Raw genomic sequence first — 23,173 nt, forward strand, 5'->3', positions numbered from 1 at the left:
TAGTAGGAAACTGCTTGGAGAGAACATCTTTTTAGAACCCAGGGCAGAGGAAGCATGATGGCACTAGACACTTGCCAAGGAGATGAGGCACATGAAAATAGGCTCATAAGCCCTCCATGATGCATTTTGAGTATTCACCATTTTCTCTGTTTAGTTGCATGAGACTCAGCAGTCAACCAGATTTTAGTTGTGCATTAGATATAAATTCTCAAAGAACCAGGAATTTAACTATTATGGTTGTCAAAACTTAAGAGTAGCATGAAAAAAAAAAAAAAGAGTAGCATGGATGTTATCTAATGGTATTCTTCACCTTTTTTAAAATCAATTTTTAAAGTTGAAGTACAGTTGATTTACATCTAATGATAATTTTTAGATATGTATTTATATTTTGTTTTATAATATACTAGGACAATTTAAAATTAAAAACCAAGTTGCTGTGTAGAATATGTATAAACCACAGTCAATAGTTATTCTTTCTTCTCAATGTACTGAATAGATAAAAATTTTCTGGACACCTGAATAGAAAACACAAGACTGAGCTCATTTAAGACAGGGAATACTTTATTCAAACCCATCAGAGAAATGGATAGCTTGGGTCTGTAACAAAGCATCATATTTTAAAGCATAGGTCAGTAATTGTATATGAGCGTATACACTGCAACATACAAATTAACTGATCAGACCACAACTTTTCAATGTTTGAAACAGAATAAGCTTCCCTGTAAAAGCAGCACCTTTGTGACATTTTAACTTTAGTATTCCTCTCCTTCTTCCTCTCCCTCTCCTTCCACAGAATCCACACCAACCTCCTCATAATCCTTCTCAAGGGCAGCCATGTCCTCACGGGCCTCAGAAAACTCTCCTTCCTCCATGCCCTCACCCACATACCAGTGAACAAAGGCACGCTTGGCATACATCAGGTCAAACTTGTGGTCCAGGCGAGCCCAGGCCTCAGCGATGGCTGTGGTGTTGCTCAGCATGCACACAGCTCGCTGTACTTTGGCCAGGTCTCCACCAGGTACCACAGTGGGAGGCTGGTAGTTAATGCCAACCTTGAAGCCAGTGGGGCACCAGTCTACAAACTGGATGGTACGCTTGGTCTTGATGGTGGCAATGGCAGCATTGACATCTTTGGGAACCACGTCGCCACGGTACAACAGGCAGCAGGCCATGTATTTACCATGGCGAGGGTCACATTTCACCATCTGGTTGGCTGGCTCAAAGCAAGCATTGGTGATCTCTGCTACAGAAAGCTGTTCATGGTAGGCTTTCTCAGCAGAGATGACAGGGGCGTATGTGGCCAGAGGGAAGTGGATGCGGGGATAGGGCACCAGGTTGGTCTGGAACTCTGTCAGATCCACATTCAGGGCTCCATCAAACCTCAGGGAAGCAGTGATGGAGGACACAATTTGACCTATCAACCTATTCAGGTTAGTATATGTTGGGCGCTCAATGTCGAGGTTTCTACGACAGATGTCATAGATGGCCTCATTGTCTACCATGAAGGCACAATCAGAGTGCTCCAGGGTGGTGTGGGTGGTGAGGATGGAGTTGTAGGGCTCAACGACAGCTGTGGAAACCTGGGGGGCTGGGTAAATGGAGAACTCCAGCTTGGACTTCTTGCCATAGTCGACAGAGAGGCGTTCCATCAGCAGGGAGGTGAACCCGGAACCAGTTCCCCCACCAAAGCTGTGGAAAACCAAGAAGCCCTGAAGACCTGTGCACTGGTCAGCCTGTTAAAAGAGGAACAGAAAAAAACATAGTTATTGCTCTTTGTTATGTCATCATAGTAAAGATTTTCACTTTTCATATTAATTCCAAAGAATGAGATTGCATTTTGACAGAAACTTTTAAAATGTAGACCTTCCTTAAATTACTCAGCATTTCTTTATTAAAAATATCTTCATGAATATTTATCAAATGACATCAAATAGTCCATATTTTAATTGAACTTTATAAAGGAATAATTAACTCACTCTTTATTGCATTTCAGTTGTGTTTGAAAAAAAAAAAGAGCATATTTCAAATATCTCTCTTAGGTTCATTAATTTACTTTATTCTTGAGAATACACATACCAGTTTCCGAATTCGGTCCAAGACGAGGTCAATGATCTCCTTGCCAATGGTGTAGTGACCTCGGGCATAGTTGTTGGCAGCATCTTCTTTGCCTGTGATGAGCTGTTCAGGGTGGAAGAGCTGGCGGTAGGTGCCAGTGCGAACCTCATCTGGAAAGGAAAATGAAGCAGCCACCCATCAACGACCCACACAAGCTCCACCCCAGGGTATCAGTGGAGTCCACAGGACACACCTCCTGTCCCAGATCCCCAGGATTCTCACTGAAGCTACTGAGGTCAACTCACCAATGACTGTGGGTTCCAGGTCTACAAACACTGCCCTGGGCACATGCTTGCCAGCGCCTGTCTCACTGAAGAAGGTGTTGAAGGAGTCGTCTCCTCCCCCAATAGTCTTGTCACTTGGCATCTGGCCATCGGGCTGAATGCCGTGTTCCAGGCAGTAGAGCTCCCAGCAGGCATTGCCGATCTGGACACCAGCCTGGCCAACGTGGATGGAGATGCACTCACGCTGTGGGAAGGAAAAGAGAAAAATTGTAAAATTAGTTATATTAGCATTTTCAATTTTCAATAAATTTCCAAAACGATTTCTAGTAATATACAAGTATTCTTCAAATTTATTTGAGGTCATATCCCTAACATAATAGAAACAGTTAAAGAAAAGCACTTGCTACAAATGCTGCAGATGGGTGTGGTCTGAATAATAAGGCTGCACTGTTAAGCACATGGTGCAAGCCGATTGTTCCAAGCCATACTTGAATAGAAGATTTTTCATATTTAAAAAATAGTCAAGCATGAAATTTTTGTAAAATGAAGTAAATTCAATCACTAGTTAATTGCAATCATTATTACTGCCTCCTTCACCTTTAAAGATGAACATTTTTTCTGATAGGACTTGGTATTTCAATATGGACATCTGTATTGCAGCTGAGGCTATAAGCCACACCCTTCTGCAGTCTATCTGCAGAATCCATCAGTATTAGGGGGTAGAAGCTAAACAAGGACTGTCTCCTTCATTGCTGCATTTGCTGTGCCTGGTGCCAGCCTGTACCGTCTGCTACATTATTTAACAGAGCAAGCTCTATTTCCAGCAACTGCCTACATGATCTCATTGTGCTATCTGCCAGTTTTCTTCTTCTGACCCAGCCTGGGACCATATGCCTAAACTGAAATGAATTAATGAAGATGCACTAGAACAAAAGACAGCTACACAAGACTGTAAGTCTTCTTTGTCTGCAGCATTTTCATTATTTAAGAAAGTTTTCCCAGAATCTTCTCCACTGCAAAAAACTGAAAAAGTATTAGTATCTTTAAAACAACAGTTCCTAAACTAGAAATAAATAGAACATGAAAAGCTACCAAGCTTAAAGCCTAGTGGAAGAATAATGAAATATTTATATAAAACAACAAAATAATGTTTTCATTCTGAAATTTCGTACCCACCACAGAATACTCATGCTCATTACATTCAGTAGAGAGTGTCCCCTCCGTAGCCTTTATGGTTACAACTTCCTTTGTCTGTCCATTGTCTAGTCACTGACAAACGGGGGCTGGGGGCGGGGAAGGGCGTTTCCCTGGGTCCTCTGCATTAGAGCACCCTGGCTCACAAAATCGGCTTTTTCTCTCGCTGAACATGCGATCAAGACACACACACAGGAGTCAGCCAGGGCGGGGCGGCCCCAGACCAGATGTTAAAGGGCTTGTCATGTGAACTGTAACTTTGCTCCTCAAAAAAAAAAAAAACTAAGTTTTGACAGTGAATGAAAAACCTTTTAACGCCTACGGTTCTGCAAAGATGAAAGGCTTGTTAAAAGTCTGACAGAGGAGGCTTAGTGAGGACGAACCCCGCCCAGCGGCTCCAAGGCCAGAGAAGCAGAAACAAACAACTCCGCCCCTGCGCCGCCTCGACGCCGGCCGCCACGGAAACTAACCATTTTGCCTGTTAATACACGGGTGTCTTTCTAAAACACCAACGAACTGGCGAGGGATCCTTTTTTTTAAATACTAACCTCAGGCTCCGCTTTGTCCCTTTCCTTCTCTCCCCGAGTCTTCTTCCCAGCTACACCCACCGACCCCCGTCTTTTCGGTCGACGAATCCTCTCCTTGTCCCTGGGGAACAACGCGAGGAAGGGCCTCTCCGAGTCACTCGACTATCGTGCGCGCACGGGGGCCGAGCAGGCGACGCCAAGACCGCCCTGCCTGCCCCAGCCCCTTTCTTGACCGACAGATGGGCTGCTGCACGCGGCTGCCAGGGGCTCGGGTAACAAAACCTCCCTAGGCGCCGCCTTTGTTCCCCCTCACGGCTCAGCCGCGCCCTGGACTCAGTCGTGGCGGGGCTCCTGCACCCCGCACTGCGGCGGGGAGCCCGGCCGCAGACAAAGCTAAACCTCGCAAATAAAGTGTAAAGCTGCTCTTACCCATCGAGTTGTAAAGGACAAAGGTTTTAAGAGTTTCCAAGGAGACCCTGGGGAGGCTGACCCCACCCAGCGTCACAAAGAGCCAGAGGAGACACTCTTACCATAGTTGCTGTTTTGCGGCTGCCGAGCAGATGGCGGAGAGGAGAAGAGGTTGTTACTTCTTACAGCGCGACTCTTAGGCGGTCGATGTAAGAGAACCTGCGGCACATGGGCGTCTGAGGCTCCCTATATACAACTCGGTCACCATGGGGATGGGCTGGGGCCTTTTCCTGTTGGTCCAGACCCCTCAATCTGCCCAGAGGAGCCACGACAGAAGAGTGGTGATTGGTGCATGCGACATGGGATGAGGTAATCTCTCCCCCACCCCTTTTCCCCTAGCATCCATAGACTGCTTGCATCCTTCAGACAAAGAGACCGAGCAAAAACAGTCAGCCGCGCATCCATTACGGGGTGGGGTTGGGAAGGGGTGGGGGGAGGGAGGGAAAGTGAACTGGAGTTGGGTGATTTTATATTGTTTAAACCTCAAACTGCTGTTAAAATCATCAATGTAAAGGTTTTCCTCCCAGCATTTAATCGCAGAATTTGAGATGAAATATTTTAATGGAAAATTACTTTCAGCTTCTCCCTCAAAGTGTACTAAACCCACATTCGGTGAAGATTCAGTATCTTTAGTGCTTTAAAAATAAAGTAGAAGAGAAGATGGGAATGATGCTTAAAATGGCTTGGGTAAATGTTTTGTTTTTTTTTTTTTTTAATTAAAAAATTATTCAATAACCATCCAAAATGGTTTCTCAGGTTCAAGTAATTTTTTTCCAGACCTTCTTTTGCCACCTCTCCCTGAAAGCTAAACAAAAACAGTAGATGAAAAGAACAATCATACTAACTATGGAAGCACACAAGTAGTTCTAACATGAAGATAATTCAGATCTAATGAACATACCATACTTACTCTACTGGAAATATTCCAGAAGTCTATGTTAATATATTTTATGTCGTGTATTGTTGCTTAAAATGATCATCTTTTCTAATATAGAATTGAGAAAATACAAGGAGAGAGAATTGAGTTTAGACGCTAGTACTACCTGTGCATGCGATTATATTCTGCATTGTTCTCTCTTCTGGAAAGAGAAAATTACTGGGACACCACATTAGAAAGGAAGAGAGTTGTATAGTGTAAAAAAGAAGACCATTTTGTAATATTGCCTCCTTCCATAGACAGCTGTGTAGATGTCACCTCAATAAATGCATTTTTTTAAAAATGTAAATCTTATGTGAATTCAGTAAATTCTCCTCCTCTAAGATTGGGCTTCTAACTGTGGGAATTGTAGCCAGCCTCATACAGCTGCTATTCAATCAGAGACACTGGTGGTTGCTCAACTGCCTCTTGGGACAAAAGGCTTTGCTTAAGGAAGTGGACTGCAGTAACATTCTTTTGCTACTCAGAAAGCTTCCATTATCAACAAGGATGTACAGAGCAGAATATGACTCTGGACTGGGTACCATTTGACATTGCTAATGAAATTTCAGAGGTAAAGAGGTTTGCTATGGCCCCTGAAGTTGAAAATATGTATTTTGGCAGATAATTTTTCCTTTTGGCTTTTAGCAAGAGATTTTCAGGGTCTGCAGCACCATTTATAGTGCTCTGCAGAATCCATTCATTCCTGCTGGGCTGGCAGGCAGTGCTTGGGCGTGGGAGAGAGGCACTTGAGACAGCTGCTGCAGGTTGTGCTGTGACAGTGGCAGCCATGGATTTTTCTAGCCTGCCAGCCCCAGCTCTGCTTTACTTGTTCAAATTTGCTGCAGTAGTGTTCTCTAGGAAAAAACAAGACCTGACACAAATAATTTTACCTATTTCTTGCATATTTTATAGGACAAATAGTCCCTATTATCTTATCTTTATACATCCCTTTTGCAAATAGAAGTATATTTCAGTAAAGAGACAGAGGATTAAGGATGACTTGGAGCTTTTTTTTCTGAAATCAGAGATACACTTAACAAAAATAGGAATTAAATGTCATAGGGAAGTATAAGGATTAATAAGTAGCTCATTGAAAATACTTCTTTCAAAAATTTAATAATGAAATAAATCACACACTTTTGGATCATGATACAGTATAAAAATCTCCTTTTTTGGAATGAGAGACACTGTTTTGAATTTGATTATCTTTATAATATGAAAGAAATATGTCATTTCCCCAACAGCCTCCGTTCTTTATGCAATTTACAGAGGATTCAATAAAAGAGGGGCGGGTTCATGCAGTTGATTCTTTGTAATTCTATCTCAGAAACATTCATGAAATGTGGCTTTTTTTCCCCCTCCTATTGGCCATAAGTAACAGTAAGATCTAGGTCAGAAATCAAATATATGAACACCGTTAATCTTAAATATATAAATGGAAAAGGAGGGGAAATAATAATGTATTGTTTTTGTTCCTCATTATCTGGCTTAATAGCATGCAAACTATGGGAAACAAAAAACATTTTTTTACTAGATCATTTTTTATATTTACTGTCAACTTCTTTAACTTACATCAGCATACATGTATAAATATTCTACTAATGTATTATTTGTCATCGACAGTAAAATTACAATAAAACATTTTTCTTTCATAGTATTTTTGGAATTTAAATTATTTATTTGATGGTCTGTATCTCTCCTCCATTACAATGTGAATCCGAGTCCTTGACAAATTGCCTAGCATATGGTAGTCATTATATACATGTTTGTTGAATTAAATGAATGATTTCTTTCTGTGCATATTTTCATTAACTTTTCATGGTTAGTAGTTTAGAGGTATTTAATACAGCATTTTCCTTTTTTATTTAATTAACATTTACTCGCTGTCTACAATAAGCCTTGGACCATCCTATATAGCTTAGAGAATTCAAAGGTAGTAGAAAGGTCTCTTTTCTCTAGATTCTTCCAATTAAAGAAATAAAACAAGTACATGTATATAAGTTTGAGAATGGCATGTGTTTCTGTGTGTGTATGGGGAGGAGCCTTGTAGAATCCATTGAATGGCCCCAAATATCATAACTTCTGTAGGAAACAAGGGAGTTATTTATCACTTCTTTTTCCCATCTTTTTTTTTTTTTCTTTTCTACTTCTCACCTCCTATTTAACCCTAAATACATTTCAGTCTGGATTCTGCTCCCACCACTCCTTGAAACCAAATGCCTTCTCTGTTGCTAAATCCACTGGGCACTTTTGGGTTCTTGTTGACCTGTGATAAGCTTTCTCACAGTTGACTGTTATCTGTTTCTTGAGACACTTTATGTGCCTTTGGCTTCAAAATTCTCTTATTTTCTGGGTTTCCCTCCTACATTTTTTTGTTTCTTCTCAGTTTCTGATTCTTCTTCTTCTTTTAATCTTTAAATATTGGAGCTCCTCAAGGTTTGGTCCTAGACTTTTTCCTTATTTTATACTGTGGATCCTACTCTGGTGGATGGTAAGTGCATTCATTCCCAAGATTGCAGATCCTTTCTGTGTGCCGATGACTTCTTGACATCTCCTTTTAGATCCAGATGTTATAGTAAACTTCCAGTCTCTAGCTAGGTTTCTCACATATATACCGAATTGAACTAGTTCAGTTCAGTTCAGTCTCTCAGTCGTGTCCAACTCTTTGCAACCCCATGAATCGCAGCACACCAGGCCTCCCTGTCCATCACCAACCCCCGGAGTTCACTCAAACTCATGTCCATCGAGTCGGTGATGCCATCCAGCCATCTCATCCTCTGTCATCCCCTTCTCTTCCTGCCTCCAATCCCTCCCATAGAATAAGTTAAATCTTGGTAAGTCTATCTCCTAGATATCTCTCAAATATTATTCTTTTCTCTGCATCTCTATTGCCTCCACTCTAATAAGTATATCATCTCTTGCCCAGACAACCTCAGTGCCCTTCTAGATCTCCTCTACCTTCACTCCTACTACTGTCTAGTTCAATCTCCACACAACAGCTGGAGTGGTCTTATTGTGATACATATCACTGATAATGTCACATGTACAGTTGTAGTCTGTTAACATACAACTATGTAGTATGTTAACAGTACAAACTCATGAGTTCATAAAGATATCCCTACAGAACAAAAGAAAAATTAAAAAAGATAAAAGTGAACTAAAATTAATGTTATCTTTGCACCATTGGAGATAACGAGGGCACCAACTCCATTCTCTATACATTGGCATATAGTAAATAATTGAGCATTTGTCTTGCATTGCCTGTATTTCAAGGTAACCAGATGATCCTCATTAACTAGAGAAAATCATTCTTTATAGAGTAATGCCAGCTTGTAAATATAGAAGTGATAATAGAGTTAGAATAATCACCCTTTACATCCTCTAGCAAAATAATTTGTTCAGGAAAAGAGTATCAGTGGATGAAAAATAAAATATTGATGGGGAATGTATTAATAGAAGCATAGGCTGTTGCCATCTGAACTCCTTAGTCAATCATAGCATTACTAACAGTGAGACAATTCCACCTCGTGAACCTAAGATGTGATCCCATAGGAAGTACACAGCATCACTGGTGAAGTGATCATCAGAAGCAATTGTGCTGAATCTAATTAAGCCTTTAGAGCCCACTTCCGTTTATAGGAAATATAGGAGCTAGAGGAACAAGTCAGTTGATAACTCAAGGAGGAAAACATAGACAACTGCAGAGTGTAGGACATTCTACAGGACAAATTATCTTGTTTTGGCAACAAATCAATGGTGGAATGGGTGGAAAAGGTGGGAAAGGGGAACAGCTCTATATTAGAAGAGTTTTTGGAGACCTAACCACTAAATATAACAACAGATGTTGTTTGGATCCTGATTCAAATAAACCAAATGTAAAACATGTTCGAGATAACCAGGGAAATTTGAATATGCACTAGTTATTATATAATAGCAACAAATTATTATTAATTTTATTAAGTGTGATAATGGTAGTGTGATTATGCAAGAAATTTTCTATAACTTTTAGAGATGCATGCAGAAGAGTAGTAGGTTAAATAAATAAGGTCTAAGATTTGCTTTAAAATACTTCAGCAAAGAAAAAGGGAAAACATGATAGATAAGAGATTGTAGCAAAAATCTTGATAGTTACTGAATTTTAGTAAGGGGTAAAAGGAGTTCATTATATTTTTCTGTACTTTTGCATATGTTTGAAAATTTCTTAAAGGATTTCTAAAGAATATATAGAAAGAGGAAATTGTGGATGCTGAAAACAAATTTTGTCTATAGAATTTATTCTGTACTGCCTTGAATGGAAAATTACAGAAATTTCAGAGAGGAAGAAGTCTTTATATTATGATCTATGGTTTATCATGGAAACTTCTTTTTGGAATAGTGGCTTTTAACTGAATGGTATAGTAGTAGAGTGAGTACTTAAATAATATTTAAGGAAAATAATATTAGCAAAGACATAATATGATGATGATATGGTACCTATATAAGGGAGGGCAAAGAAATTTACTTGATTAGGGCATGCAAGAGAATTGTGGGTAATGTGTTATATAGGGAGAGTGGAGCTAGTTAATGAAGCATTTTGAACCCCAGTCTGAAGAAGGAGTTTGGGTTGAGTTCACACACATAGACAATGTGAAGCTGTTGTATTCTCATAGAAAGGAATGAAGGGAAGAGAACAACATTTCTGTAAAATTAATCTGACAGGTTAGTGGAGTAGGGAAAGAGATTGCAGATAAGTGGACCAATAACAAGGTTATTGTAATAATCTAAGCAGAATGTATCAAACCATTGTAATTATCATGGGAATGGATAGAAAGGAATAATAGAAGCGACCACCCAAAGGATGAATCCGGTGGTGATTGATCGGACATGAGGTAGAAAAGAAAGAGTCAACATTAACCCTTGAAGTTTTCAACTTGGAGAAATGAGAGAATGAAATGCTAGTTGTGCTGTTTACAGAAACGGGGAAGTTGAAAAGGAATGCCTGTTTAAGTAGGAAATGCGTTTGTGTGTTTTTAAAATATTTATCTATTTTCTTTTGGTTGAGCCAAGTCTTAGTTGTGTAATGCAGGATCTTAGTTGCAGCATGTGAGATCTAGTTCCCTGAGCAGGGATCAAACCTGTGTCCTCTGCTTTGGGAGCACAGAGTCTTAGCCTCTGGACCACCAGAGACGTCCCTGTATAAGTGTTTTGAGGAGGGTGTTGAGGGTATGTGTGTTCTCAGTCACTTCAGTTGTGTCTGACTCTTTGCGACCCCACGGACTGTAGACTGCCAGACTCCTCTGTCGATGGGATTTTCCAGGCAAGAATACTGGAATGGGTTGCCATGCCCTCCTCCAGGGAATCTTCCTGACCCAGGGGTTGAACCCGCCTCTCCTGAGTCTTCTGTATTGCAAGTGGATTCTTTTCTGCTGAGTCACTCGGGAGGCCCACTGAGGGCAGGACCCATCAGTCAATGTGATCTTACAAGTTGAATGTTACACTGTTTGAGGTGGTAGGTGAATCAAGTGGAGAAGTCATAGAGGCCACAGGGAATCTGCAGTTGGCACTGCTCAGAGAAAGGTCAGTATTAGAGGGGTGACAATGTATATTTGGAACCTAATGACAACAGTATTATGTGCCAGCAGTATGGTATAAGAGTAGAATTCTCCAAGTGTAACCCAGAATTTCAAGTTATGCTGCTAAAGAGGCAACACAATTCAGGTACAGTTATGTTCACCAGGTGAAAAGACTTCCTTTTTTATTCTTCGATTTGAGAATTTTTTATTGAAGAATAACATACATACATAAATTTTCATCATGTCCGAGTCTTTGTGACCCCATGGTCTGTCCATGGAATTCTCCAGGCAAGAATACTGCAGTGGGTTGCCATTCCCTTCTCCAGGGGATCTTCCCAACTTGAGGATTGAACACGGGTCTCCTGCATTGCAGGCAGATTCTTTACATTGTTCTCATTTCTATGTAATACCCCATTGTATGATTATACCATAATTTACTTCTATTATACCATAATTTACATCTACTTCCCAATGTTAATGGATATCTGCTTAGTTTCCAATTTTTTTGCTAATACAAATGGCATTGCTATTAGCATTCTCATACACGTGTTTGGGTGAATATATTTACAAATTTTTGCTGCTGTATACCTAGGAATGGAATTGTAGGGTGATAATATATGTTCACTTTAGTAGAAAAATGCTAATTTTCCCAGAGTGGTTGTGATTATGTACATCCCCACCAGCAGTATGGGAGAGTTATTCCTCATCCTCTTTCACTGTAGCCATTCAGTGAGAGTTTATCATGTATCTATCACATAATGGATTGGAAGCATTTCAGATGAAAGACAAGGAGACTAATTTGTAGCTCATACCATAAAGAATCTGCCTGCAATGCAGGAGATCCCAGTTTGATCCCTTGGTTGGGAAGATCCCCTGGAGAAGGATATGACAACCCACTCCTGTATTCTTGCCTGGAGAATCCCATGGACAGAGGAGCCTGGCAGGGTGCAGCCCATGGGGTCACAAAGAGTTGGACATGACTGAACGACTAACACTTTCACTTGGAATCATCCAGGCTTTAGGATGAAAGCCATGGGGATAGAAGGAACGATCTGCATTGCAAGAAAAGTGATACATGTGGGGGATATTTTGGAGGTTGACTTACCAGATTTGGGAATAGACTTAATAAATTAAAAACAGTAAAGGACTTTGAGAGAAAGAAGTGTCAGAAAAGGAAACACTGATGCAGTGGCCAAGAAGGAGAAAAAGCTGAAGACACTGATGTTACAAAGACAAAGGAAGGACCACATCAGGATAGAGTGCTGAGTAGCATCAAATCCTGGATTTGGCTACCAGCAAATGAGAATGTAGTAAGGGCTTGATACAAAAGACAAAACGTGCTTTCTGGCCAGAGTTCAAGGTCCTGAGGATGGAAACTATGTTGAGCGCTGTGAGAGAGGTCAGTGCAGGAGCTTTCAGACACAAAGAAGTGTGTCACATTTCTCCACTTCATCCTGCTGTGGTGTGCCCTGTCTCTCACGCCAGGTCATCACTGCCTCTGCATCCTTTGTGAAATGAAAATGCCTGTCACCTCATGCTGCCTCCCTCATGCCAAGTTAAAAAGAATTTTTTTTTAATATTTCTTTATTATTTTTGGCTGTGCTGAATCTTCATTGTGGTGTGCGGAGTGGTGGTTTCCTTGTTGCAGAGCACAGGCTCTAGATGCTCAGGCTTCAGTAGCTGTGATACATTTGCTCAGTAGTGGTGGCACATGGGCTTAGTTGCCCCACGACACGTGGGATCTTCCCAGACCAAGGACAGAACCCACGTCCCTTGAATTGGTAGGCAGATTCTTAAACTACTGGACCATCAGGGAAATCTGCCTTGGGCAAATTTGATTGTAAATGGATAAATTCAAACAAGTAAATTTCCCTTAAATTCTACAACAAAAACACATCTCAAATTTTAATTGAAGCAAGGAGATGAACATGATTATGCTGACATGTTGAATTTACATTTATCTTTATTTTCAGGTTCAGCACTGATCAATATATTGAGTGAATTGACTCTTACTAAGTATGGCCTTTAAGGAATATCTACTGCATCCCCCTTGGCCAGATCAAAAAAAAAAAAGTTTAGGTAAGAATATGACCCCACATCTGAATTCAGCATTTTATTTAAAGCTTAACATTCACCTTTTCAACCTCTTGTCAACAAATGCACTATTACTAAATAATAGTTTTTTTTCTGGATAACAATGGTAAGAATTATCTGTGGTGATTCTGGTAACTGAGTTTCATCTATTTGGGGGAGGACTTTTGTGTGTATAGCAGAGATAAATAAATATTAATGAATTTCTATTCCAGAAGTAAGACTTATAACATAATAACATAATAAGTACATGTACTCTAAATATGAAAAATATACCTCTGGTATTGTAATGCAATGCTTTGAGGTCACTCACTGATGTTCAGTTATTTACTGAACCACTCTTTTAAATATAATATTTATGTACTGAGATACAAATTTTAATTTGTAATTTTGCTGTGGTACATTGAAGAGGTGGTTTCCCCACATCTTGTCAGATGAAATCTCACATTGGGAAAAAGGGACAAAACTTGGAAGGGGCTCAAAGGCATCCTGAGAAGAGAAGGAGAAGGAAGTATAAAAGACAGTGGATAATCTCAGTTTTCCATGAAACACAATTTATAATTTAGTTGCATTTCATTAACCCCAATTACATATGCTCACAGGAATGCACATTGAACTGCCTCAGTCCTGCCTCTCCTTTTACTCAAAGCAGATGGAAATTAGGTGGCAGACTGGGAACGTTGCCATGGTGTACTGGCTTCAGGGATTTAATAGCAATCAAAAGAAGCTCCAGGGTCCCTTCCCCCAGTCATCCAAGTGTGTGTTTCTCTTCCTCTCAAGTCCTTGTCTTAATTAACTCCATGTAATGGATAAATCAGGATGAGATTTGATTTACTAGTGAGAAACATTTTTTACTGCCTCCATAAGTGTTCATAGATGCATTGATATTGTTAGAAGTAAAATACTGATGAATTATAACTGGTTCATTTTTATGTACAGCCAGCCACACACAGAGTAAGAATTTATTTTTTAAGTATTAAAAAATAAGTATTATTTTTAAGTAATATTTTTTAAGTATTATACAATATGCCCCCAACTTTAATTTATTTTTCTTATTTGTTTTTATCCCCCTGGATAACATGCAGGCATCTCAAATTCAATATATCTAAATGAAATTAATTATTTTTCTCCATTGTCCTTCTCAGTATTCTATACTCTCAGTTGTTCCATATTCTCAATATCAGTTCATTGTCACAATCCTTCCAGTTGATCAAATTAGTTTAAAATAATAATAACCTTATATAATATCTACTATGTGTCAGGCTCTGTCCTTAGCACTTTATGTATGTTTTAACTGATTTAAGTTAATCCCAACTAATCACTAAATTCTGTCAATTATATTTCAAAACTGTCTTAATATTTGCAGAATGAAGAAATGATTAATTAAAAACTTGACCAATTTTATTAGCCAAAGGGCCTAGTTGAAAGGGAGGGGGAGGATGTGGCAGAATATTTAGGACTTGGTCTTTGAATTTTCCTCTTTAAGCATTACATGTATAAATCCAAGAGCGAGAATAGTAGAAGCTAAACCCTTTGTAGCATATGGAAATCATCCGCTGCATCAGTGTTTCCTGATGTTCTGAAGTAACTAGGGTGCTAGTTCCTGAACTGAAGAATCTGATGCAGTAGGTCTATTTCAATAAATAATAACCTTTTGTAATTAATAATTTACCATTTGAAACTAAAGAGTTTTAATGCTTTGCAGTAGTGTGATTCAGTTATTTCTAAATTTTTATAGCTCCTGGATAAATTGACAGAGAATTACTCTTCAGACAATTGTAATCCTGAAAGACACAATCCTCAATGATGTCCAGCTGAAAAAGGTTTTGGGAAACATTTCTCCATCTTCCTTTAGATCTAAAAATCAATTATACATGTGCAGAAGAGAGGAAAGGCTGCGTTTTTCTTCATCTGCTCAGTCTAAAAGATCATTTCTCCATTCCCCTTAAACACTGATTATGCATGTGTTGAAGAGAAAGGATTAGAAAATGCTGCAGGTTTAGGGTTTTTTTAATCTGCTTATAAGAACAGCAATCTTTTATTCTTGTATATAGATTATAAGATGTAGAGATATACTCAAGATATCATGGCCTTAAATAAGACCTTCCTCATGGTAAGAATATCTCTGAATTTTGTATATTTTAGTAAATGAGCCCAGGATTAATATTTTTAAATGATTTCAATATTTTTATGTATGTAAGACAGACTTCACTCTCACCCTTCATGTTACTAAGCAACGTATTATACAGTTGCTAGGAGACAGGCTGGCAAGCTTTGGGGTAGTTCAGTTTTCCCTTATCACCTTGCAAACCACATGATTATACATTAGAGAGTTTTACAGCCTTAGAGAAAAGAAAGAACAGTTAATGGCCCATGGAAAGGATGGAAAAAGAGATCAGGATGAAGGAACAGAGTAAAGAAAACAGCAAGGTATTTGAGAAGAGTATATGAACTTGGCTGAGGAAGGCTATTATGCAATTTCCTTGAATGAGTCATGAAAAAACCTTAAATTGCTCATATTCTTTGTCCTTCTATCTTTTCTAAAAACAGATGAGACAGTAAACTTGGAGAAGAAGATCTTTCAAATATTATTCCTGAGTATTTTCAGAAGGGTGGATATCAATTGTAACTCTTACAGAAGACTGACAATTACAAACACATTAAACAAGTCATGCATTATTTAAAATTCCAAAGTCAGATATACAACAGCATTTCCTTCCATTTCTCCCTCAAAATAGTAAAAAAAAAAAAAAAAACCAACAAAAAAGGATATTACTGAGAGAGAGATTATAATATAAATGTTCTTAGACAAACTTAGAAACAAGATGGTCATTTAGGCTCCTGGGCAGTATATATTTCTGTACAGAATTAAACAGATCTAATATAAAGAGGGGAAAGAAGAAGCTATCGTGCTCTACTTTGAGGACTCTGTTGTATCTGAAATAAGAAACCAGGCTCTAGGTTCCATTGTGCGCATGTGAAAGGTTGAGTCTTTGTGTCTCTGTGGTATTTACTGTTGCTGGCAACCAGGAAGCTCCCTAGCGATTGTTGCTAGGTCCTCAGTGCCTCTGTTTGCCTGAAACCTCAATCAATGCCAAAAAGACCAGAGATAGAAATCATTGCACAGATTCCAGTGCCTGTTGTCCCCAATGATCCTGCTGCAAACAGTCCATCTTGTGTTCAGTGAAATCAGTATAAAATGGAGACCTCACACAAAGAATTCATCCTCAGCTTCCTCTTCATGACTGCTAGTGCTCTTGGTGCAGACCACTAAAGCACACTGGGGGATGGTTTAATTAAACTAAGTTTATATTCTGGTGTCACCAGCTTTGACTAAATATGTAATGAAGAGACTGAGACAGGGAATGCAGACAAGAATGATTTTGTTAGATTTAGATGACTTCCTGCTCTGAGGTGGGATGGTCCCTTTAATGTTTGCTGACAGCATGATACCGTAGTGCCCACAGAAGCTGTGGTACAAATGATGGCACCATTCTAAATTGAAATCTGGAAGATTCTGACAAAGATCCATGCCAGCTATATTCAGTATCTTGTAAGATATGTGTGTGTGTGTGTATCTGAATCACTTTGCTGTACACCTGAAACGTTGTAAATCAACTATGCTTTAATTAAAGCAAAAAAAAAAGATCCATGTCAGCATCATCCCCAGAATAACTGACATCTTCTCTTGAAATTGGGCTTCCCTGGTGGCTCAGAGGGTAAAACGTCTGCCTGCAATGCAGGAGACCTGGGTTTGATCCCTGGGTCAGGAAGATCCCCTGGAGAAGGAAATGGCAACCCACCCCAGTACTCTTGCCTGGAAAATCCCATGGACAGAGAAGCCTGGTAGACTACAGTCCATGGGATCGCAAAGAGTCGGACACGACTGAGTGACTTCACTTCACTCTCTTGAAATTAACCATCAGCTCTTAGATTAACCTCACAGTCAATACATCCGACTTGCTCAAGGCATCCTATACAGATGCAGGCTTTAAATTTTCTTTCCTGTGCAACTCCTGCCCAGTCATAGACAGTTTTAGCTCTGAATTTACCTGGAAACAATTATAAATCTGGGATGAGATTTATTATGATGCTAAGACATAGTATCTACTTAAACAGTGTAGTATCTACTACATCAGGCATCTAGCTTCCAAAAGTAGGACTGAGATTTATTTATTATTGTTATTAGTACTAATTTTTGAGCACCTGATCAAGGCTAAGTACTTTATATGTATTATCTAACTTAATCCTTAAAGTAATTCTAGGAGGTAGGTACAGTTATATTCCCTTTTTTCCTCAATTGAGGAAACTGAAGTTCAGAAAATTTAAATAATATGTTCAAGGTCTCTCACAGCTAATAAATGGCAAAATGATAATTCACACTGGGACCTATTCTGCTCCAGTGTTTAGCTCTGAACTACTATTCTATGTTTTCATTTAATAGCAAATGCTTTTTTAATGGGAATAAATTGTGGTGGTTCAGTTGATAAAGAATTTGCCTGCAATGTGGTCAACGTGGGTTTGATCTCTGGGTTGGAAAGATCCCCTGGAGAAGGGCATGGCAACCCACTCCAGTAGTCTGGCCTGGAGAATCCCATGGACAGAGGAGCCTGGTGGGTTGGACATGACTGAGCAACTAAGCACAGCACAGCACATCATTGTCAGGGCTAAGGAATTCTTCTGTCCCCTTGTAGGGCACTTGAAACTCGAATGTCTGCTCCCTCTCTGATTGGCTTTGTCATAATTGCTCTTCCAGGACAGTCCTCCAGAACCGTGAACTTCTCCATCCTTGCGTTTCCCCAAATCTAGGTTATTCAATATGTAATAACACCTAGTGGGATCTTTAGATGGATGGTTCAGATTGAACTTTGCAGTCCTAGTCCAGTCAAGCTGGCAGTTCTTTTTCAGTGTGAGGCAGACTTGCTCCTACAGCCTTCCTGCATTCATCTGATTGCCCATTCTCATTTTCTTATCTAATAAGAACAGGAGATCATTTTTACGGGCTGTTTGGTCTGAATTCTGATTTAGAAAAGAAAACTTTTCAAAAGAACAATCTGGAGAGCTGTAACATTTTACATTATTCAAAGAGTGGTTCAGTGTCTTGGAGTCACATTGTCTCAAAATCTTCATTCCAGAATAAATCTTTCCTTTCTCTTTGCAGGACCAAGGTGTCCATTGATTTGATACTTCAAAACAAAGAAACATTTGATGGTTAAAAAATATTTTATTAAAAAAACCTTTCATTCTTCCATATACAAAAAGGCATGAAACAGTTACATGCAGGTGGTGGTGTCTTCTTGTAAAGGCTCATGAGAAATGACTGTATACACCTGTTCCCACAGTTCTGCATTCAGTGATTCACACTGGTAGCTTGAAATTGGTCATAAGGGAAGCATTTATACCATGGAAATTGGCTAGCACTACAAATCAGGGCTTTTTCCCCACTCTGAGAGCTAGTTGTTAAACATTTACTAGAAAACCACTAAGAGAGAAGTTCTCAAAGAGCAGTGCATCAGCTGTTTAACTTCAGTGAAACCTAGCAATCCTTGTGTTACTGGCATTATGTTGCTGGACTTCCCTTATATTGTAAAAATGAAGGAAGCCCTCAGCTCAGTGATGTGCACAGTACAGGTTTTAAACGAGGGCATACAGCTTGTGCCCTTCAATCACAATACTTGGTAGAGGAAATTCCATGGCAGTCCAGTGGTTAGGACTCCCGTTTTCACCGCCATGGCTGAGTTCAGTCCCTGATTGGGGAATTAAGATCCCACAAGCTGTGCAGTGTGGCCAAAAAAAGAAAAGAAAAGGGCTTCCCTGGTGGTCCTGTGGTTAGAAATCCACCTGCCAATGCAAGGGATGCAGATTCAATCTCTGTTCTGGGAAGATTCTGAGATGATTGCCCAAAGAGTCTTTATTGAAATCTGTAAATGACAGGCCTAGTCTATAGATGATTGGCCTATGTGTGAGAAGACTATGACCTGACTTAAAATGGTATGTGTTAGAAACATGGAATTTTAAAATCCTGATTTCCATTACTAAATGATGTGAGAATATTTATAATAATGGCTGCTGCTGCTGCTAAGTCGATTTAGTCGTGTCTGACTCTGTGCGACCCCATAGACAGCAGCCCATCAGGCTCCCCTGTCCCTGGGACTCTCCAGGCAAGAACACTAGAGTGGGTTGCCATTTCCTTCTCCAATGCATGAAAGTGAAAAGTGAAAGTGAAGTCATTCAGTCATGTCTGATTCTTCTCGACCCCATGGACTGCAGCCTACCAGGCTCCTCTGTTCATGGGATTTTCCAGGCAAGAGTACTGGAGTGGGGTGCCATCATCTTCTCCGATAATAACGGCTAACATTTCTTAATTTATTACTCTGTGCCAGATTCTGTTCTAGATGCTTTTTGTGCTTTTTGTATTGACCCATTTATTCCTCTTTATAACTCTCACAGAGAGGTAGTATTAGTATGCCTGCCCATTTTACAGATGACCAAACTGAGACACAAAATATTTATAAGTTGCTGAAAGTCACCAAGTAAATATTAGAGCCAGAGTTCAAACCCAAGAAGTCTGAGTTCTAATCCTTTATAGGCCTTCTGGTATGTTTTTCATGTAAGATATAGATCAAGATTAACATTTAGGTTGAAAAGAACGTATGGAATACACTAGTTCAGTGTTTTCAACCTTTGACCATCAATCCATTGTAAAAAATAAATTTTGCATTCATATTATATATCCAAAACAGAATAATATGCTTGCTATGCATAATATCATCTAGTACTTTCTACCTAAAATTGTATTCTACTTCACTTTTTGAGTGCTGGTCACAATTCACTAAATTGACTTCTTGACTTACTAACGAATAGTAAACTTACTCTTTGAAATTTACTGCACCAGAACTTTGTATATGTGGCTCCATGCCATGGCTCTGTTCGCTACTAGTATCTTATTTTAAAATGGAATTTACAGTATTCTCATTCCCTTTCCAGTTACCCTATGGTCTAGTATTAATAGCAAAGTCATTAATAGCAAAGTATCAATAGCAAATAATCAAAGATGAACACATGATTTTAAAAGATCCAACAGGTAATAAAATCTAAATGAGGCTGATGGCAGTGAAAGTGGAGAGGAAGAATCTGACATGAGAGATTTAGAGGCAGATTTTCAGGATTTGATAACTGATAGGACTTGAGTGTCTAGTGTCCCCTCCCCAGATAATACAACATCCTAAGTGTGTCATAATGTCCTCAGTGTTCTGGCTGGGCAGAGAGATGAGGCAATAGCCTGACTCAGTGGCCCATCAAGTCTCCAGGCAAGTAGAGCTTAGGAAGTCACATTCGAAAGCTGGATTGCTAAATCCAAATGGGCAAAACAAGAGGGGAGGCAAGACGTGAGGGAAAAAAGATGGAGACCCAGAAGAACCCCTACCAGCAGAAATTCTCATTATCTGAGATGACAACAGAAAAGTGAATCTTAAGGGAAAAGCAGGCAGATGATTCCTATCTGTGGTCTGAGTGCTCCCTGAGAGTTTAGGGAAAGGAGAGGGTGGTGGTAGGCACACTATGTGCTGGACACTATCCGGGACGTAAAGAGTAATGCATGGTTTCACTTCTTCAGGGGTTCAGAGTCCATTGCAGCATCTTATAAAGGAGCATCATTAAGGAAAAGCTTTTACTTTTTCACCACCCTACAATGCCAGGAATGATGACTTTGTGTAGTGCCTTATAGTTTACAGAGAGCTTTCATGTGTTACCTCATTGAATCCATTCAACAACCTTGTGAGATAGATATTCTTACTATACACATATATTCATTTTATACACATAGGAAGGCAGAAACTTAGGTCTTGAGCTTAAGTATATCTAAATTTAAGTTTCATTCTCTTTACATTAATTCAGAACTATTTATCAACAATAAACTATAATCATTAAATGAAACTTACCTGATAAACTTTCTTACCATAGTATATGTGTTGGGAAGAGAGTATGGTTGCTGGAAGATTCTGTGATTAAAAAGAAATGTCTGGGATTTCCCTGGTGGTCCAGTGGCTGAGACTCTGCCCTCCCAGTGCAGGGGGCCCAGGTTTGATCCATGGTAGGGGAACTTGATCCCACATGCTGCAACTAAAGATCCCACATTCTGCAGCTAAGACCCAGTGCAGCCAAATAAATATTTTAAAAAATATCTAATACTACACCACATACATTAGGATGGCTATAATAAAAAACACAGATAATAATCAGTGTTATTGAGGATGTGGAGAAATTGGAACCTCACACATTGCCTGTGATTGTAAAATGATGCAGCCATGTAGGAAAACAATTTTTCAGTTTCTCAAGATACTAAACACAGAGTTAGTATATGACTCAGCAGTTCTAATCCTAGCTATATATCCAAGAGAAGAGAAAACATATGGCCACACAAAAGCTAGTTTATGAATGTTCATAGCAGCTTTATTTGTAATAGTCAAAAAGTGGGAACAATCCAAATGTTAATCCACTGGTGAGTGAATAAATTTTGGTATATCCTCACAATGGAATATTATTCAACAGTGAAAAGGAATGAAGTACTTACATACTACAACATAGATGAACTTTGAAAACATTATGCTAAGCGAAAGAAACAAGACATAAAGAGCCACATTTTGTGTGATTTCATTTATCTAAAATGTCCAGGATGGACAGATCCATCCATACCTAAAGCAGATTGATAGTTACCTGGGGCTGGTAGGGAGAAGGGGGTATGGGAAAGGGTTGGGGGAATGGAGAGTGACTTTTAATGAATACAGAATTTCTTTGTGGGGTGATAAAAATAATCTAAAGTTGATTTGGCAATGGTTGTACAACTCTGTGAATATACTTAAAATTGTTAAATTGTGCACTTTAAGTGGGTGAATTGTATGGATTAGATATAATTGAATGGGTTAATTATGTCTAAAGTTTTTAAAAAATTATAACCATAAAAAAATTATTTCCTGGTTCTGTTTACTGAATAGGTCTAAAAATAATTATATACCAGTAGCAAAGAGCTCCCTTAGCACCAAGATTGTTAAGTCTGACAAACTATTCCCAAAACGTTTAGGAGGTCAGAGAATCCTAGAATAGAATGTGATGAAAGAATTTAGCTGTATGACAAACATGAACCAACCTGTCTGAAAAGGATGGGGAAAAAAGGTGCTGACCTCAGTAACTTTGGAAATGGGTGGAGTCTGTATGACTAAAAGTGAAAGGAATTGTACGTAATAAGTACTGTACTCTAGTCAATAAAGATGCTTCCCTCAAGGGTATAGATTTAACAATTCTGAAACCAATATATATCCATACTGGAACTGAACAGTCAAGTAAATGGTTGGAGGATGGTGAGAGTAAGATTTCTTTCTTAGTGTTGGAGTTGGAAGTTACAGAAAAGCAAGAAGAAGCAGCTAAATGACCCATGTGATAATGGATTAGAGTTGGGGACATCAGTGTGAACCCATTTTTAGCTTGATTTAGATATAATGGTTACATATAAGTAAGTAAGTAAATAAAGTCACTCAGTCGTGTCCGACTCTTTGTGACCCCGTGTATTGCAGCCCACCAGGCTCCTCAGTCCATGGGATTCTCCAGGCAAGAATACTGGAGTGGGTTGCCATTTCCTTCTCCAGGGGATCTTCCCAACCCAGGGATCAAACACAGGTCTCCCACGTTGGAGGCAGACGCTTTAACCTCTGAGCCACCATAAATATGTCCATGTGTATATATAAAGGTTAGTATACATACATGTATTTTCTTTCTCTGTTAGCTGAGAGTGCCTAGAAGCAATGACACACCCCAATAGCAGCAAGCACCCCTATCTTGTATTTCTAATAACATTCTCCGGGAGAAGGCAATGGCACCCCACTCTAGTACTCTTGCCTGGAAAATCTCATGGATGGAGGAGCCTGGTAGGCTGCAGTCCATGGGGTCGCGAAGAGCTGGACAGGACTGAGCGACTTCACTTTGACTTTTCACTTTCCTGCATTGGAGAAGGAAATGGGAACCCACTCCAGTGTTCTTGCCTGGAGAATCCCAGGGTCGGGGGAGCCTGGTGGGCTGCCGTCTATGGGG

General features: G+C 39.4%; 1 protein-coding gene across 2 annotated transcripts; it reads right to left on the reverse strand.

Moving 5' to 3' along the window:
• Nucleotides 1–540: 540 nt before the first annotated feature.
• LOC120858187 (tubulin alpha-1A chain) lies at nucleotides 541–4,777 on the reverse strand. Of its 2 annotated transcripts, none has more exons than XM_040234091.1 (4): nucleotides 4,591–4,777; nucleotides 2,361–2,583; nucleotides 2,077–2,225; nucleotides 541–1,733 (listed from the first exon to the last, which is right to left on the reverse strand). In XM_040234091.1, exons 1-4 carry the CDS (start codon nucleotides 4,591–4,593, stop codon nucleotides 753–755), a joined length of 1,356 nt encoding a protein of 451 aa, XP_040090025.1. In that variant the 5' UTR covers nucleotides 4,594–4,777; the 3' UTR covers nucleotides 541–752. The 2 variants fall into 2 exon arrangements, with proteins under 2 accessions (XP_040090025.1, XP_040090026.1); XM_040234092.1 differs by lacking the exon at nucleotides 4,591–4,777 and adding an exon at nucleotides 4,082–4,228.
• Nucleotides 4,778–23,173: the final 18,396 nt, after the last annotated feature.

The sequence above is a fragment of the Oryx dammah genome, unplaced genomic scaffold (genome assembly GCF_014754425.2).
Source record: "Oryx dammah isolate SB20612 unplaced genomic scaffold, SCBI_Odam_1.1 HiC_scaffold_29, whole genome shotgun sequence".
In the NCBI taxonomy this organism is placed as follows: domain Eukaryota; kingdom Metazoa; phylum Chordata; class Mammalia; order Artiodactyla; family Bovidae; genus Oryx; species Oryx dammah.